Source organism: Podarcis bocagei (assembly GCF_964188305.1).
Source record: "Podarcis bocagei genome assembly, chromosome: 1".
NCBI classification, from domain to species: Eukaryota; Metazoa; Chordata; class Lepidosauria; order Squamata; family Lacertidae; genus Podarcis; species Podarcis bocagei.
The window spans coordinates 60,951,903-60,970,645 of record NC_138125.1 but is presented as its reverse complement, the minus strand read 5'-3'; the positions used below and the strand labels follow the sequence as shown (position 1 = coordinate 60,970,645).

General features: G+C 43.0%; 1 protein-coding gene across 2 annotated transcripts; it reads right to left on the bottom strand.

Moving 5' to 3' along the window:
• Positions 1-1,915: 1,915 nt before the first annotated feature.
• Positions 1,916-18,186, bottom strand: LOC308571305 (uncharacterized protein). 2 transcript variants are annotated; one of them, XM_081166933.1, is made up of 5 exons: positions 18,042-18,186; positions 6,066-6,151; positions 5,753-5,840; positions 5,035-5,179; positions 4,171-4,685 (listed from the first exon to the last, which is right to left on the bottom strand). In XM_081166933.1, the coding sequence occupies exons 1-5, from the start codon at positions 18,167-18,169 to the stop codon at positions 4,587-4,589; spliced, it is 546 nt and encodes a 181-aa protein (XP_081023059.1). In that variant the 5' UTR covers positions 18,170-18,186; the 3' UTR covers positions 4,171-4,586. The 2 variants fall into 2 exon arrangements, 1 of the variants encoding a protein (XP_081023059.1); XR_014001299.1 differs by lacking the exons at positions 4,171-4,685; positions 5,035-5,179 and adding an exon at positions 1,916-4,016.
• Between the last annotated feature and the right edge of the window lie 557 nt (positions 18,187-18,743).

Genomic DNA, 18,743 nt, shown 5'->3' with positions numbered 1-18,743 from the left:
GAAGGCTTCCATGCTAGAATGCAACCGAGGCAGTGGCATTTAAATGGATGGTGCTTCTAGACTGTTGCTGTTTTGAGGTGGGATTCCTTTTATACCAGCAAATTTAAGTTGCACAATGATAATTGATTGGGAGGTCTTGCGCAATGAACCAGCTCCACCCCAAAATTACCCCCCCCCTTTTGGCAATAAGGAAAGTGACAGGAAAATCCACTGGAAACTGTGGGCTAACGCATGCTTTGGCCCAGCGTTGTCTAACCTCCCTGTGAGGTAAGCCAACATCATCTAACCTCCTTCCAAACAAATCAGGATGAATGCCCAGGAAAACAGGGTGTCTAGAAGCACCCAGAGATTCAGCACTAGCACAGAATATAGTGCTATGTCCTCCAGCAGTGCTTTTGCCACACAAATCCTCCTCTGACTACTCACAAGGAAGTCCAGCTCAACAAAGGTCCTTTCCAATCTTAACTTAAAATTCCAAGGTCCTGTGTATTGTTGCTTCCTGTTGAGCGTGGCTGGGGAATTAGTGATGAGCACTTTTATTTGTCTTTGGAAGAATCTCTGAAGTCTTATACACTCTTATCTGGGGGTCCCAGTGAACACAGCGGGGATTTCTTCAGAGTAGACCTGTATAAGATTGCACTGTTAATTGCCCTCACATCAGTTTCTGGCCCGTAGGGAGTAGGCTTTAATTACTGATTTCCTCACATTTTTTCCTTGACATTTTTATATTGAACTAGCATACAGAACATAAGGGGGAAACAGTAATTAAAGCTTCTCTCCGCTGATGCCTCAGCTACAACATATTCCCTAGGCTACAAGAAATTGGGCAGGATGTATGAACTGGAAGCTTGTTAAGGAAAGGCACAGCAGCTCCGAAAAGCCTTCAGAGCACTTAGCCTGTCCACAATGATGCCTGAAACACATTTGATTGCAAAAAGAGAGACGCTAACCAGGTCTTTCTTGACTTTGATGCATGCAAGGGTAGCCAACGTGGTGCTCCCCAGATGTTATTGGACTTCAGTTCCAGTCAGCCGCAGCTGGCGTGGGCAAAGGTGTTTTGGTGAGAGGTACTTTAGTGAGACCTACCTTAGGAGATGTTTGGCCAAGAGGTGAATCGGAAAATAGGAAAATGGAAAGTACCTCTCCATTGTATTTTTCATCTGTCTACCAGTGGCTGGCTGAAGGTCACCTCGTAAATTTCATGGCCAAGAGAGCATTGGAATCATACTCTTCAGGTCCTAGTCCAACACTCCCATAGCTTTCAGGGTTCTTGCCTTGTTTCTTTTTCATAGTTACTACCTATATCCCATGCTTCCACTGAAGAACAGCGCTCAAGGCAGCTCACCCCAAACCGCCAGCAATGGAGGAAGTAACATGAAAGAATGATGATCGAAGGACACAAAATCAGAGACGGTGATGGCAGGTCAAATAACTTCAAAACAAGGAGCAGCATTATTTAACCTTCCAACGGGTAGGTTAGAATGATATATAAAAAGAAGCCTAAAGTCAACAAGCTTTGTGGCTGAAAAAGGAATTCTGATCTTGGTCTCTCTCTCCCCCCCCCCCCACGTATAACAACACTCTGTTTCTTATGCCACACTATCATCTAGCCAGCTTGCACTTCAGCTGGGGCCCCCACTTTTCTAAGCGCCTCCCCTCAACTCACCCTGGCTCTTTATAGTTCTCCTCAGCTGGGAAAGGGGTCTAGCATAATCACTGCTTACAAGGGGTGTTATTTCCAGAAAGAGGAAAGCTACGTAAGATAGTTGAGTACGGTTCAGTTCCATCGGATCAGAAGGACATGGACGCACACAACACTTGAGTAATGTATGCCCGCTGTGATCTGGTGCAAACTGCAAAGTATTATTATTTATTATTTATTGAATTTATATACCTGGAGGTCTCAGGGCGGTTCACAGAACAAAATCAAAATATAAAACCATGAAATATATAATCAAAATAAAACAACAACCCAATAACATGCCCCCCAAATAAACATTTTAAAAGGGAAAAGGGCAATAAAATGTCTAGTCAGGCAGCATTTATATATTTTTCTTCCTATACTTTGAGCAATATGCTTGAACACTTTACTCTAGTTATAAAATGGGAATAGTAAGTAACCAACACCACAGGACTGTTGTGAGAGGAAATGCAGTGAACACTGGTAATTTACAGGCAAACTGAAAATGCTGAATAAATGATTAAGTGTGGTGCAATTATTTTCTGGGTCTCATGTGTATTTTTAAAACATTCAGTTTCAATCCATAAGAAGTCAGCATTAAAGGGAGAATAAATGAGAGATAAAGGTTTGAGCATTTTAAAAACACATAAACAATGCACACTTGCAGATATAAAGAAACTGAAGCCAGGGCCTGAAATGTTTTTGCTCTGCATTTAAAGTCAGAAACAGGAGCAAATTCTTTCATACTTTCCCAGACTATAGCAATGCCCTTGACAATCAGATAACCCATAGTCCGCAAAATCTGAAATATGTCATCAAGACTTTATTTTACTGCCCAATGTTCCTTGGCCCTGTTGCGTCTCTCAGGCTCTGCTCACCCCCACAAAGCTTACTAGACTATACAAGCAAAAGCTAAGCCAATGAGAGGAAGGGGTGGGCTAAAACATCAAAAGAAGATGCGGTGAAAAGGGGAGCAGGGCTATATACGCCACGGAATGGGGCAGTACAGAAAACAGTGAAGTAAAATGTGATGGAGCAATCTTGTTTTTGCCTCCCACTTCCGTGAGCAATGGGAGGTTCAGGGACGCCTTCAGCAAGAGTCTGGGGGAGCGGATCAGGGAGAGAGCTTTGCAGACTTAGGATGATTTTGTTAAAGCAACAACAGCAACACAATACTATTAATCTGAAATGTCTAAGTTGAAAAGTCGGAGGTGCAGCAGCAAGTATAGACACCGCTGGTCTCAGACTATCGTTTCAAAGGCCAGCTACCTGAGCACACAGGCTAGACAGCTGTCTTCAACCCAGCAGCTGCCACAGAACTATTGTCCAGCCCTGTGGACAGTGGCAATACATGTTATGTGGAGCTACCATTGGGCTTGATCCAGAAGCTTCAGCTGATGCAACATATTGACAGCTAGACTGTTAGTCTAGTCGTTTCTGGTGCTTGCAGTGGCTGCTCATATGCTACCAGGCCAAGTTGCGTTAGGTTAGGCTTTACTTGAAAATTTACATCCATGAATCAAATTAAATTATTAAGTAAAGCAGTGTTGTCTTAATGTGAGACAGTTATCTTAAAATTCAACAACATAGAAGGGAAGGTCCCCCCCCCCCAATATATGGTGGCTCACATTGCTCAATCCATACTTTCTATCAGACCTCTCTGAGTTGGCCCACCTCGTCACCATAGTCACCATTGCCCATTCAGTGACACACTCCCTCTGGGTCCAGTGTTCCCAGAAAGAACATCAGGAGGGAGGTGGAGGATGCTGTTCCAGTTTCTCTTGCCACTGCTTGCCTGCCCAGAAAGGCAACAGTAGGACCAGGAAGGAAGGAAGGAAGGAAGGAAGGAAGGAAGGAAGGAAGGAAGATATATGATTTTAAATAGTATAAGCACATTACAAACAACAATTCAAAATCCAAATATCAAGATTATTCTGAATCTCCTGACTTCCCCCCATCCCTTCCAGGGGTCCTGATGATAATATTCACACCTGCATATCATTATTTATCCAAATTCTTATCCTTCTAAATTATCCATACTTTCTGTTACTCTACAAGTGTGGTTAATATCCTGCCAGTGTTTTAACCTGCTTGTAGTGGTCTTGTAAATAAATTATAAACTTTTCCCATTTTCTTTCAAAGTTCATGTCTTCTTGATTTCTAAGCTTCCCAGTTAATTTTGCCATTTTGACATAGTCCATCATCTTGGTTTGCCATTATTCTCTGGTCGGGGCTGTTTCTTCCTTCCATCTCTGGGCTAGTAGTATCCGTGTAGCTGCTGTCGCATACATGAACAATCTTTTCTGCTCCTTTGGAATCTCGGTACCTATAATTCCTAATAAGAAAGCTTCTGGTTTTTTAACAAAAGTTATTTTAAACATTTTTTTCATTTCATTATATATCAACCCCTCCCCCCCAAAAATTAATTACTTTACATATCCACTTCTTTTTCTTTACATTTCCAGCAAGTTTTTGTGCTCATTCTTTACATTTTTGCTAATTTAGCAAGGGTCAAATACCAAGGAAACTCTATTTTTCAATTATGAAGAAGAAGAATATGTATAATTTGGTACCCTGTTTTGTTGATCAAATAAAGAAAGGGTGACATATAAATGGTCCGTATGTGAGTTTCCCATATAAACCTTGTTAACCAAAATATGGTGTAATGCAGATGCTATTGAAAACTGGTACTCTCATTCCCCCCCCCCAATTAACATAAATATTCCTGCCTTTCCTTTCCTTTGTATCCCTAATCTTTTGTTCATTTAATTCACTAGTAAGTGCTAAGCAAGCAAGCAAAAAAAAAAAGGCCCCACCTTCCCAAGTGAAGATTACCCAACAAAAGAAATTCATTTGGGCTAAATAGGAGGCCATTATCATGCCTTGCATTCCCTGCTGTCACAAACTATATTTCCATGGGCAAATGAACAGGTAAAACTCCCCAGATTGGGGAACAAGGCACATCTTCGAGGACTCTATTGAAAACCTCAAAGTAAACAGCAATCTGGAATGTATTAAGGACAGTTTAGATGTAAATGGTTCTAACCTTCACAAGAACTGTATTTTATCTTTACCTGTTTTATTGGGAAGGTCTTTCAAATTATTGCATTAATATCCCACCTTCATTGACAGAATTCAAGGCAGCATACGCAGGTTGATATACCCAGTGTTGGCTTTGCACCTGCAGAATGCACTTCCTCTCGTCCAAGTCAAAGCACTGAATTTTCAAAGCCCCATGCCCACCACCAACTGCAGTACTCTGTGCCACCTTCCAGAGGGTTCACCAGCACACAAAAATTGGGTACACAAAAATAGGTAGGAGAGCTCAGCAAAAATGGGATGCCTTGCCTTACATGAGTCGAAGCACTTTCTGCTAGTGCAAAGGCACCATCCATGGTTCCCAGGAGGTCTCCCAGCCAGGCACTGAGACACAGATCTGATGATTGTGAACCTAGATGATGTTCTATGCCTATAGCGTACATGGGATTTTGTTTGTACCTGGGATGGAGGGAGGGGAACAGGGTTAGTCTACTGGCACATTCAAAGTTTCTTCCACAGATATGGCCACTGTTTCTTCTTTTGTTAAAAAAAAATATCTATTTAAAATGTATGTCTTGCTTTTCCAACTGAAGCTCATAGTAGGTTAGTGGAACAATCATTAAAATATTATAATAAAATATTTAAATAAGAAAACAAACATCTGTACAACCAATACAAAAAAACACTAACCAGAATAGCTTCTAATGGTAAAAGGTGTTGCCGTAAGTCATTTCTGCTAATGTTGGTAACTTTAGTAATTGCTTCTAATCTGATTATGTTTTCTCATTACTGTATCTTACAAAATCTGGTACCCCACTTTGAAGGAGCAACCACACTTTAAAAGGTGGTATATAGATCAGCTAATAGACAGACTAAGAGAAGTAAAGGAAATACTTTGCAAAACCATGTTTAACTTTCCATTCTAACAGCTAAAGGCGGCATGCACTAGCAAGTAAACCCAGGAAGCGAGTTTCACAATTGCAAGAGCGGAACAGAAAAGGCTAAGAGCAATGCTTCATTGAAATACCTTACCATACAGGGGGTTGGTGAAGGGTGTCAAATGGGAAGATGCATGGCTGGTTCAGGCTATCCCTAGAAAAACTAGCATCTTGGATTTTGCCTGGAAACCAAAGTGCCAAAGCATATCAGTGATATCCATCGCTTGATAACAATCAAATCAGTAGCATCAAGAAATACAGTAAGTTTAGAATCCACAAGAATAGCCCCACAAAGTCCACATGTTACAACAATTTAAAATCCAGTATTAGAATTACGGTCCTGGGAATAGGGTGGATCCTGTAAACACAGAGTGTTGATAATCCATGCTATAAAAGTAGGTGAATACCTCTGCAGGGGCTGTAACTTGGCAGGTTATCAGACACACTTGTCCAAGGATCCTGTCTGCATCCTCTCAGGCAACAAAACCTGAAACTGACCCAAAACAATTCCGGTAAACAGGAGTTATGAGAAACCTCTGGCCCAGACTGCAGCAATGATGGAGTCCAAGCCACATCACAACAAACTCTGTCTCTTAACTGCCTTCAAATTAGGCACGGTCAGCAATTGAAAATATGCAATAGACAACAGTAATACCAGCGTGTAAAAGCACCCAGGAGAAAACAAGCTACAGTTCAGAAAAAGAGAGACTGCGCCACTTTCTTCCCAATGTATTTTATTTTGGGAGGAAATGTTTTCTCAACCCAGTGCAAGACTTACAGATCTGGAAATTAGCTATGCATTGATTGTTAAGTTTATACAGTATAAACAAACTTTTAAACTCTCTCCCCACTCCAGATACTTTATTACAGCTGTTTACACATAATTACTATATTACATTTTTTATCCTGCCCTTCCTCCAAGCAACTCAGGGCAACACACATGGTTGTGCCTCTGCCCATTTTATTCATACAAATACACCATGAAAGATGGTGACTGGCCTATAGCCACCAGTATGTTTCATGGCTGAGTGGGCCTTTGAACTCATGAGCCACATTGGGTTGGATCTGGTCTAAGGTTTCGGTGGCTTGTTTTCTGGTGGTGATCCTAACAGATTCGCAGCACAGGACTTCTAAACAAAGCAGAGAAAAGCATAGTGCTAAAGTTATGGGAAAGGGTACCTAGAAACAAATCTGTTGATACTGTAGGGGAGCTCCTCAATCTATGGCTCAGCCACAATAAATAGGTAGCTATCATTCTCACCTCCCAGAAAGTCCCCCAAACCAGTTAGCTCCAGATCATTTTCTCAGGAGATCAGGCGGACTGAGAAAGGCGGTTAGAGATTTCAAAGCAGTGGCTGGCCGGCCACCAGTCAGGGATGTTGTAGTAGTTAATTCCCTGCATTAGCAGGGGCTTAGACAACATGACCCTTTAGGGTTCCTTCCCACTGTATAATTCTGCTTATGACAAAGTTAAATGGTGATTGCTGACCAGGTCTGTATATCTTGAAAGCTGTGATCTTATATACATTTACAAGTCCCGCTAAGCTTGAGTAGAATTGCGCTGCTAGTCAAAGAGTATTCAAATGCACAGGAAAAACATGCATGCGTTCAAAGGAAACTGGCACATTCTAGGAAACACCGCTCAAATTAAAAATTGGCCGTGTCTTGTTTTACATACAGTCAATCAATCAAATTCAAAAGCTGATTTTTCTTTAAACTATTTGGGTCAATTTTTTCTTCATGTCTCTTGTCATAGCCTAAGAAGACCTTATCAACACAGATGAAGCCAAAAGTTCCCTTTTGGCTTCATCCCGGCAGACTGGAGGAGGGCAAATGTTGTCCCTATTTTCAAAAAGGGGAAAAGAGAGGACCCAAATAATTACCGCCCAGTCAGTCTGACATCAATAGCAGGGAAGATTCTGGAGCAGATCATTAAGCAAACAGTCTGTGAGCACCTAGAAAGGAATGCTGTGATCACCAATAGTCAGCATGGATTTCTGAAAAATAAGTCATGTCAGACTAACCTGATCTCATTTTTTGACAGAATTACAAGCCTGGTAGATGAAGGGAACTCAGTGGATATAGCCTACCTTGATTTCAGTAAGGCATTTGACAAGGTGCCCCATGATATTCTTGTAAAGAAGCTGGTAAAATGCGGTCTTGACTCTGCTACCACTCAGTGGATTTGTAACTGGCTGACTGACCGAACCCAAAGGGTGCTCATCAATGGTTTCTCTTCATCCTGGAGAAGAGTGACTAGTGGGGTGCCACAGGGTTCTGTCTTGGGCCCGGTCTTATTTAACATCTTTATCAACGACTTGGATGATGGACTCAAGGGCATCCTGATCAAATTTGCAGATGACACCAAACTGGGAGGGGTGGCTAACACCCCAGAGGACAGGATCACACTTCAAAATGACCTTGACAGATTAGAGAACTGGGCCAAAACAAACAAGATGAATTTTAACAGGGAGAAATGTAAAGTATTGCACTTGGGCAAAAAAAATGAGAGGCACAAATACAAGATGGGTGACACCTGGCTTGAGAGCAGTACATGTGAAAAGGATCTAGGAGTCTTGGTTGACCACAAACTTGACATGAGCCAACAGTGTGACGCGGCAGCTAAAAAAGCCAATGCAATTCTGGGCTGCATCAATAGGAGTATAGCATCTAGATCAAGGGAAGTAATAGTGCCACTGCATTCTGCTCTGGTCAGACCACACCTGGAGTACTGTGTCCAGTTCTGGGCACCACAGTTCAAGAAGGACACTGACAAACTGGAACGTGTCCAGAGGAGGGCAACCAAAATGGTCAAAGGCCTGGAAACGATGCCTTATGAGGAACGGCTAAGGGAGCTGGGCATGTTTAGCCTGGAGAAGAGGAGGTTAAGGGGTGATATGATAGCCATGTTCAAATATATAAAACGATGTCACATAGAGGAGGGAGAAAGGTTGTTTTCTGCTGCTCCAGAGAAGCGGACACGGAGCAGTGGAGCCAAACTACAAGAAAGAAGATTCCACCTAAACATTAGGAAGAACTTCCTGACAGTAAGAGCTGTTCGACAGTGGAATTTGCTGCCAAGGAGTGTGGTGGAGTCTCCTACTTTGGAGGTCTTTAAGCAGAGGCTTGACAACCAAATGTCAGGAGTGCTCTGGTGGTGTTGTGTTTCCTGCTTGGCAGGGGGTTGGACTCGATGGCCCTTGTGGTCTCTTCCAACTCTATGATTCTATGATTCTTCATTCAAAGAAAAGTGAGTTTTAAGTGTTCTTCAGAAGATAACAAAACCCAAGGTACTCTCCAGTCCAGTGTCCTTGTGATGAGTCACTTTAACTATTAACATCCTGGCCTACATTTGTTGTTATTTACATTCTGGAATCACAATGCAATTAATGACTCTGCAGTGATGTCCAAGTGCCCTTCTCCTATAACTGCATGTCTGTCTTTTGAAGCATTCATATGCTAAAGCCCTTCACAGAAAGTGACTATTGTTCCTCTTTGGCCTTCCTTCATCTCCACTCAGGCTAGTCTATTTAAATGACAACATTCAAAAGGTTAACCAAGCCACCCAAGTGCCTTTTTTAAAAAAAAGAAAATAAAGGAAATCCAAGTCTAGTAAAAGCAATAAAAAAGCAGAGTAAATTGCAGCTGGCTAAATGCCAGATGAAAATTAAGAGGGAAAATTTGAAAACCAATATGCAGCCAAGACTACGGAGGTGCGATAAAAGAAAAGAAAGACATTTCGATTAGAATTGCAAATGTTCATAATCTTCCGGTGAAAGTTATACTTTTGCATCACTTCTTCACAAAGAATAGGGGGATAAAAAAAAAAGCCACCCCCGTCATAAAGATGAGATTATGGGGAAGGCGGGAGTGAATCAATAAAGGAGGCACTATGGAACAAACTCAGTTAAGGTCTTGGGGGCAATCTGGAGAATGTTAGGAAAAAAACTAAATCCTATTGAAATCAATGGAACTCACACTGGCATTTAAGTTGAAAAGTGCTTCCCAAAGACTTGGTTGGCACTGATCTTTCCCCCAGATCAGTACTTTGCTAAATTATATTAATAATTGGGCTAGCCTTATTTCAGTTTGAAAAAGACCCTACATCATACTGTAACAGGTTGTGCCTACTGAGAGGCTCCAGTTCTGCTTGGGTTGATATTGGTGGCAAAATGTCTGTTACCACATACAAAAATAGGATCTAAACCAAGCACACGAAAGTGATTTTGTTATTTTTTAAAAAAGAAAATCAATTAAACAGCTGCCACATTCCAGTTATTCTCTTTTAAGTACTTGAGAGCCAGTGTACTGTAGTAGGTGAACTGTTCTGAGTATCAAGTTTGAGGATATTGGGTAGTTTTAGGTTCAAATCCCCAATCACCCATGGAGTTCTCAGTCTGAGGTACCGTTTAGTGAACCTCAAAAGGATATTCCAATAACAAACCACAGTGTCACATAAATGGTGGAGCAAATTTGCTTTCTGATGCTCCAGAGGTTAGGATCCAAAAGAACGGGTTCAATGAACAAGAGGATTTTGACTAAATGTTAAAATCAGACTGCTTCAGAAACTGGTGGAAACTCATTGCTAGAGGTTTTTATGCAGAGCGTGAATGGCCACCTCTAAGTTATATTGTGTCTGATTTTCTGCATTGAACTATAGTCAGCTTATCTCCTTTCCATCGCTATGAGTCTGTGAAATAGGCCATTCAGTAGTATTTCAACCATATACATATCTAAAGTTTTCATTTTCAATCGCATATACTGATGCGGTGAGGGAGAAGGGGAATTTTTACTTGCCCCATATTCTGCTGCAGATTTTATTTCACTGGGGGACAGCAAGGGTAGGACAACTCTGTAATTCAGACCAAATATTTGGTTGCACGTTAGTTATGCATAGAATTTATCCAAAGCAACCTCTCCATTCCTTAGCTGCTTTGAGATGTATCTCACTTTGGGAAGCATTTACAAATTCACTTAACACTGATTAAAGGTAAAGGGACCCCTGACCATTAGATCTAGTCGCGGTCAACTCTGGGGTTGAAGTGCTCATCTCGCATTACTGGCCGAGGGAGCCGGCGTACAGCTTCCGGGTCATGTGGCCAGCATGACTAAGTCGCTTCTGGCAAACCAGAGCAGCGCATGGAAACGCCGTTTACCTTCCCGCTGGAGCGGTACCTATTTATCTACTTGCACTTTGACGTGCTTTCGAACTGCTAGGTTGGCAGGAGCTGGGACCGAGCAACAGGAGCTCACCCCGTTGCGGGGATTCGAACCACCAACCTTCTGATCAGCAAGCCCTAGGTTCTGTGGTTTAACCCACAGTGCCACCCGCATCCCTAACACTGATTAATGACCCCTTATTGCTCTTTTGTTCACACAGAGTTGTTAGGATTCTTTGAAAAGCCTTTAGAATGCTACCTTTTTTTAAAAGGCAGAGTACAGTTCTTCCTCACCCTTGCCAGTGATTGAGAGAACAATCCTACATTAAATACATTGTAAGAAATGGGGATGGGTGTGGGTGTGGGTGTGTGTGCATGCGCACGCGGAATTGGTAACCAATGCAGTCAGGCCAGGACTGGTGTTATGTGCTCAGACCCATCTTGCCCCAGTGAGCAACCTGGCCTCTGAATTCTACAGTAGCTGAAGTTTCTGAGCAGTCTGCAAAGGCAGCTCATGTATAACACTGCAATGCGTAACCTAGAGGTTACCAAAGCATAGACAAAGCTGATAGGAGATACTTCATGCCACCACAGCCACTTGAGCCTTGAGTAATAGATTCAGAAATACCCGCAAGCTACTCACCTGTTCCTTGCCCATCACAATATGATTTATGTAGGGACCAAGCAAATGTATTGACTCCCCATGAGGACTTTGCACCCACTTGGCTCCTCCTCAGTCATTTTAGCTCTGTGTAGCAGGATTTCATCATGCAGGATTTGGCTTAGCGTTGGTCTGAACAGGATCATAATTAAGCACGCTCCTCAAATACAATCAAGAACAAGTCTTGGCTACAAATTGTGGCTGGGGAGAAGAGGGCTTAACCACGATCCTGTGTTTGGACAACATGCAGTGCCAAACCTGGGCTAAGCTGCCATGCTATGCTAAGCTAATAGGACCAGGGGAGGAGCAAAGGGGATGCAATGTCTAGGAGCCACCATGTTTGCACTGTGTCATGGTTTGATTTAGCCCCACGTGCAAATGGAGCAATTGAATCACACAATTCAAATATGGTCAGAGGCAGTAATGCTTTTGAACACCAGTTGCTGGAAACTGCAGGAGGGGGAAATGTACTTGCGCTCTGTGGCTACTGTGGGGACAGGATGCTGAACTAGTGGGCCTGATCCAGCAGGCTTTTCTTACATTCTAATGTTTATACTAAATAAACCATCTCACCCCTTGCTTTTTCCTGTAAGACCAATTGCAGTCGTTAACAGGTTTACCACACGTATCAGCCAGTCACCCATTCCCACCACCCTTCTGAGTAATACCCCTCCCCACCCTCTCACTATATATAAGGGTCTGGTAACTTCTGTTTTGGTGTATCTGTAGGAAGTGTGCATGCACACAAAAGCTCATACCAATAACAAACTTAGTTGGTCTCTAAGCTGCTACTGGAAGGATTTTTTTTATTTTGTTTATACTAAATAAGTGTGTGAATTAGCTGTATTTAAGGCATTATGGTGAAAAGCAGTCCATAAATGCGATAAATTAGTAAAATAAAAATGTCTGCACCATGCTTCCTCAAGTTGCTCAGGATGACACACAAGCAGCTTTCCCACTTTCTCTTCCCAACCGCCCTGTGATGGAGGTTGCACCAAGGTAGCAATGTGAGATGTTTTAAACATGTTTTGTTGAGAGTTCCAGGGGTTATTTGTGCTTGTGACAGCACTGAGGGTGTGCCCTCCTCTCCCCCAGTTCCAAAAAATGAGTGAAGGTTTGACCTCCACAACTCACCTGGCACACTGATGGACAGTCATTAGATGCTATATATAAATTGCAAGTAATAGTAAAGTAAAGCTGGCATCTCCCAGGGACACGTTAGCAGGCTTGCACATTTGCATATATGCATCCACACATTTTATCTTGACACTGCAAACTTGGGGGGAGGGGAAAGAAATAATCACCAGCCTTTCAGAAATACTGATGTTATCAAGTCCTGGAACAGCTGAGTCACAACTGGTGCTTGACTGATCAACTCTTCTCAGCTATCTGAAGTATTTACAATGCGTCATCAAGATGGTTTTGGTTTTTCCCTCTAAATGCCAGTTACTTAGTGAGTTCTTGTTATTCCTCTCTACTGGCGTGTTTTACTGGTGAGTTCAGGTTTCCTACCTGAGTGTGACATGGATCAATAAAGGGACTTTCTTCAGCAGAAGGTACAAGACTTTTCATATGTGGTGGGCATGTGATGGGTGCAACCATTTTAGGAAGGGATATTTACAAAACAGAATAAAGCAAAATCACAAACCAGGATATGCAATGCAATCCATGCCTAGGTTTATGAACAATCTTCAAAGATATTCAGCAAGGAACTCACCATTTTTTCTTCTGGTAGCGGCACGATTACTTATAGCAAAGAACCAGAAAGGACTTGATCACTTGCACATCACACAATGGAAACAGAAGATATGGACAATTGCTTTATCTGAGATACTAACTGAGTAAAAAGGTAAAGGTACCCCTGACCGTAAGGTCCTGTCATGGACGACGCCCTCAATGACGTATCCAATATGGACAATCCTGTTGGATTATGGCACCCTTTTATACAATATTCAAATGAAAACCCTGATGATTGGCAACAGTCAACTATGCATTTATGGGGAAATTTGATGCATTAGTCTTCTGTTTGGGGGGGAATGGAAGGGGGAAAATCAATTGTATTGTTGTTGTTTATGTTCATGCTCATATTTTTCTTGAAAAATTAATGAAATTAAAATAAAGGGACTTCTAAATATTCTCTCTTTCATTTAGAGGACAGAAAAAGGAGCAGGGGACAACCATGGAGTTTTCATGGTCCGTGCCGGATAGGATTCTGAATGCATTGAGGCTGCAATCAAATGCAAACCTTGTAGGAAGTAAGTCCTACTGAACTCAACGGGACTTAGTTCTGAGGAAATATGCTTAGGATTGCACTGTGATTGTCTCAAGGGTCTAACTCTAGAAAAATGTGTGTGTTAATGACAGTAATTTTCTTGGAATACGAGGGAAGAGAACCATGTTGAGCTGCATGTCCATTTGAAGTGTCACTTTGGGGCCGTGGGTGTAGGTAAGCTGGTTGAATTCAATCCAAGATACAACATTATGATTCCTCTTTTTTTAAAATAATATTTATTAATTTTCAACAATTTAAACACAACACTACAAAAAACCAAAGAAAAACAATACAACAATACAATACCGTACAAAAAACACTACACAACACTAACACAAACAATTAACAAAACAAAACAAAAACCATTCAAAACACAATCCAATTTCAATATCTTATCTTTCATTCACATGTTTCCATGACCACCTCACACCTCCCTTTTTGTCTTCCACTTCTATTAATTGTTTCAGCAATTCCTCTCCATCTTCCTCTATTTTCTATCCTATAATTATCTTAACACATTCTAACCTTATTTTTCCCTTTAATACCCTATTAATCTATCTATACCTAATTCCTTATAACATTTCTACTAAAGCCATATAACTTCATTCCAACATTTTTCTAACATTCATTAATTTTACAGTATTTCTGTAAGTAGTCTTCAAACTTTTTCCAATCTTCTTCCACCGATTCTTCTCCCTGGTCTCGGATTCTGCCAGTCATTTCCGCCAATTCCATGTAGTCCATCAACTTCATCTGCCATTCTTCCTGTGTGGGTAAATCTTGTGTCTTCCAATACTTCACGATAAGTATTCTTGCTGCTGTTGTTGCATACATAAAAAAGTTCTATCTTTCTTTAACACCAATTGGCCGACCATGCCCAGGAGAAAGGCCTCTGGTTTCTTCAAAAAAGTATATTTAAATATCTTTTTCATTTTGTTATAAATCATACAACATTATGATTCCTGCCCACCTGTGCCAGGGAAGGAGGTAGGCATGCCTCCAAGGGAGAATGCTAGCAGTAAAGGAGAAAATGGCAGCAATTCACTTAGCTGGGCAAAAAGTACAGGGGTCTGTAAAAGCATGGTAAGGGGAACACAGGAATGTCAGACTATTTGGCCACCTGGCCAAGTATTGCTACTCTGATTGGCAACAGCTCTCCAGCATCTTTGGCAGAGGTCTTTCACATACTTTACCTCCTGCTTTTCTAACTGGAGAGGCCAAGGATTCCACCGAGACCTTTGGCACGCAAAGCATGTGCTCTCTTGCTGAACTATGACTACTCCCATTGCAGCACCTGAAATTGTCCCTGGATTTCCATCTTCTTCTGGCAGGGGAAGGAAACCTATTTTTTAGATATTTAGTTAGATATTTTTGCCTTCTTTTCAATGCAAAAAAAGGGGGGCTTGGCAAAGCAGCTTACAATATTGCTTAGCTTACAATGTTAGCGAAAAATATAATTTTGGAACCGTAACAAATAGTATTACCAAATATATTTTATCTGAGTCCAGTTCTATGACTAGGTATTCCCCAGCAGTAGATCCTAAGTATGCCCTAGAATGTTCATAATGGGAGCCTCCGAGAACTGAAGCTGCTCCAACCCAGGTTTTGGGGTACTTTAGAACAGCTGTGAGGGACCCTGGGGCCCTCAGCATGTTGCTGTATGCCAATTCCCATAATGGCCAAGGATCAGGGAATTATGGGAATCGGAGTCCAACAACATCTGGATTCAATGGCACCAGACTCCCTGTCCATGTATGGCAAAAACACAACCCACTATATTGTATGCAATTGTATGCCTACAAGATTTGTACAGTGGACACTCGGATTGCAAAAGTGATCCGTGCGGGATGCACATTCGCAACCCGCAGCATTTGCAACCTGCAGTGGCACGTCTGTGCATGCGCAGGTTGCGATTCGGCGCTTCTGCGCATGCGAAAAAAGCGATTTAGTGCTTCTGCGCATGCACGACCACCAAAACCCGGAAGTAATCCGTTCCGGTACTTCGAGGTTCCCGTGGTCTGTAACCCAAAAAAATGCAACCTGAAGCGTCTGTAACCCGAGGTATGACTGTATACTGCTTGGCATTTACTGTACTCCCTTTCTGATTCACAAGCACAATTAAGTAAATAGCGCTTAACAAACTGGTCAGCGAGAGTACAGCACAATATGTGCATAGGGCTCCTTTGCCAATGTAAGCGCCAGGAAGACTCTTAGTGACTCCTTCTGTATCAGGGAAGATTATTACATTCTCTTCTTCTATGCCCCTACTATTTTGTTGTTCAGTTTACTTCCCAGTCCAAATCCTAAAACTTGTATTTTAAAAATAATAAAGCTTACTGCTCATAAGCAAAGCACCGGGCTCTATTACAGCATTAGCAACAAAAAAACTGACCTTCCCTTTAGTCTTTAAAAAAACCCACAAAACTATTGTTGGAAAGTTTTCCAAGGCTCTCAAAACAGCAGCTCCTGCGGTGAGAACAGCGAGCTGACGTGAATCCCTTTCACAGTTCCGACGGGTCCTCGTCTTAGAGACATTACGGTGCGCGGTGGTGATAAGAGAAACCATGTGGGCTTGTTAACTTAGGCACAGGCAGGAATGATAGGAATTCGCAGCGCTTCCATTTAATGATCAGAGCACAGAAGCCTCAATTAAAGCGATATCGCCCAATATTTCTCCCAGCTTCGGGTTCGATACAAAGCCCACAAACCTTGCCTAACCTACGAGCCTCGGCGTTAACTTTTAACGCGCTTAGGATCCCTCCCGGTTTAGCGTGGGAAAATAAGGAGAACCGGAGCATTAAATGAGCAGTGTCTTTTCTTATAAAAATACAGATGCTATTCAGCGCCCCCGCCGCTCTTAAAACACACACAAAGGGAGCAGACTACAGACGTATCGTATATTAAACATCTCCAAAAGCACTTTGAAACCGGTAGCATCCCCTCCCCCCCCATAGTTTCGGAAATTATCGAAAGAGCCCAGAATTTCCCCCGCCCCCCCCCAACTCCGCCGCAATCATCATATGCATTATCCGGTTGCATTTTGATCCATCTCTTTTATTCAAGTACAATGTAGGCAGTGGCCCTTACGTAAGGGGGACCCTTTGCTATTTTGCTTTTTTAAGTAGGAATGCGCAAAAGAAAGCCCAAGATTATGTAGCTTCGCTCGCCAGACGAGAAAGCTGAGAGAGGAAACTCGTCTTAACCGCAACTCTCCAGCGCAGCAACAGATAACTTCTGCTTTCTTGCTTGCATCCCCCTGATTGGAAGAAGGTTGCATATACTTTTCTCCCTTTTTATTTTTTGGAAAGCGAGGCGGAGTGGGGGGGGGGGAGACACAAGAGGAAAAATGTTCATTACATCATGAGAAAGTGCCTGCAAGATTCCTCTTCTACACACACACACACACACACACACACACGAAGCGCGGCTGGCCAAGATACACGATGCTTGCAAACAATTGCAAAGGCAAGCAAGACGCAGCAAGCCTCTGGCAAACGTGCGCGCCGCGGTGTGGTAGGTAAACCTCAGGAAGAGTATGCGCCCCCGCGCAGCCCGGCCAAGGTACAACAACCCATGCGGCGCTGTGCACCGGCAGACACAGATCTAACCACGGGCCCTTCCCAAATATGTGGCCGGTTTTGTTTCGTTTAGAATGCCAAAGACCTTTTCACATATAAGGGGGTGGGTTTTTTAAAGGACTCAGAAGACGCTTGCCAGAATCCACACGGGGGAGGGGGTGGTTAGAGAGAGCCAGTGTGCGTAATTGCAACATTTTCCGCCGCTCGACTGGTTATTAATGTCATCTGCACAGACGGCAGTCTTTTGCCCCCTTACCTAGGAGCAAGTCGCACTGAGCACGAGGCGGCGGCGGGGGGTGAAGCTTACTTCCGAGTAAACGAGCCTAGGAGCCCGCAGCACATGTGCCCTTAAGGGCGCCTCTTCCTCATACGCGCCTCCTCAGAGAAGAAGACGAGCGGAGAGGAACCAACTCCGAAGCCAATGCAGGCTGGAGGGAGGAGGCGAGATCGCCTGCAGCAGCCCCCTAACAGTCGCACCATGTGGGGCTCTCTTTGACTCAGCGCCCCCACTCCACCTCTGTCCCTCAGGAGTGATACCCCCATTCTTCTTCCTAAGTTTTATTTTAAAAGAGACCCACTGATTGCAACCAATATTTTGGATTTGGGGGGGTTGACAGACCGAAATATCTCGCCGCCACCTCCCGAGTTGCAACTACGAGGTGTGTTTTTTCTAAAAACTTCGGTAAAGCTGTCAGAACAAACCTAAAACTTACGTACCGTTTATATTCGAGCTCTTGATTATTACTCTCCCCCCCATCAAAATCCTGAGTGAAAAATGAAAGGGGTGCGCTTTAGCCAACACCATGTGAAAACGGAACGTGAGACCTAAAAGGAGCTGCATTTTTTAATGAGAGCCTTGGAAAGATTTAACAATGGAAAACATTGACCGAGCGGAGAAAGCGCGGAGAGGAGGGGGTGGAGCGGAGGGGGCAACGAACTCCTTTAAAGTTGCCGATCAGGTATCTCGCTCAAGGTGAGATTCCACCTACACATGTGGGAAGTGGTTTGTTTAATTTATGGCATTCTTACAAACAAAAGAAGGCTGGTTCCCGGCGCTGGGGATCGAGGGGAAAGTGCGCACATTTGAAGGGGCAGAAATGCCGGAGCGCATATGCGAAGCTGGTCCCTTTTCCAGTTGAAAGGGCAATCGGCCCTCCCACCGTGGAAGACAGCAAGGTAATCGCTGATTTGAGTAATCCCAAATCCATGCAGGGAATGGGCAAAGGGCGAATGTCCAAATACGAATCTGTGTTTCATATCTCATACATAACCACCTACCATCCCCACGCGCGCGCACCCCAAACTGCGGTTGCCCTACACATTCCCTTTTGCGTGATCTCTTAAACCAGACACGTGCACTACGAAAGCCCCCTTCCTGGTTTCAACGTCTGCAAGGCTGCCAACGCTTTCGCAAT

Bases quoted from the DNA above. Each gene is read 5' to 3' on its own strand.
- LOC308571305 (XM_081166933.1), bottom strand. From the start codon at position 18,169: ATGCAGCTCCTTTTAGGTCTCACGTTCCGTTTTCACATGGTGTTGGCT. The intron at 5,841-6,065 runs GTATTCACCTAC...TTTGGTTTCCAG, and splicing joins AAGTTACAGCCCCTGCAGAG to GCAAAATCCAAGATGCTAGT. The intron at 4,686-5,034 runs GTAAGGCAAGGC...AATACATTCCAG, and splicing joins CAGAAAGTGCTTCGACTCAT to ATTGCTGTTTACTTTGAGGT.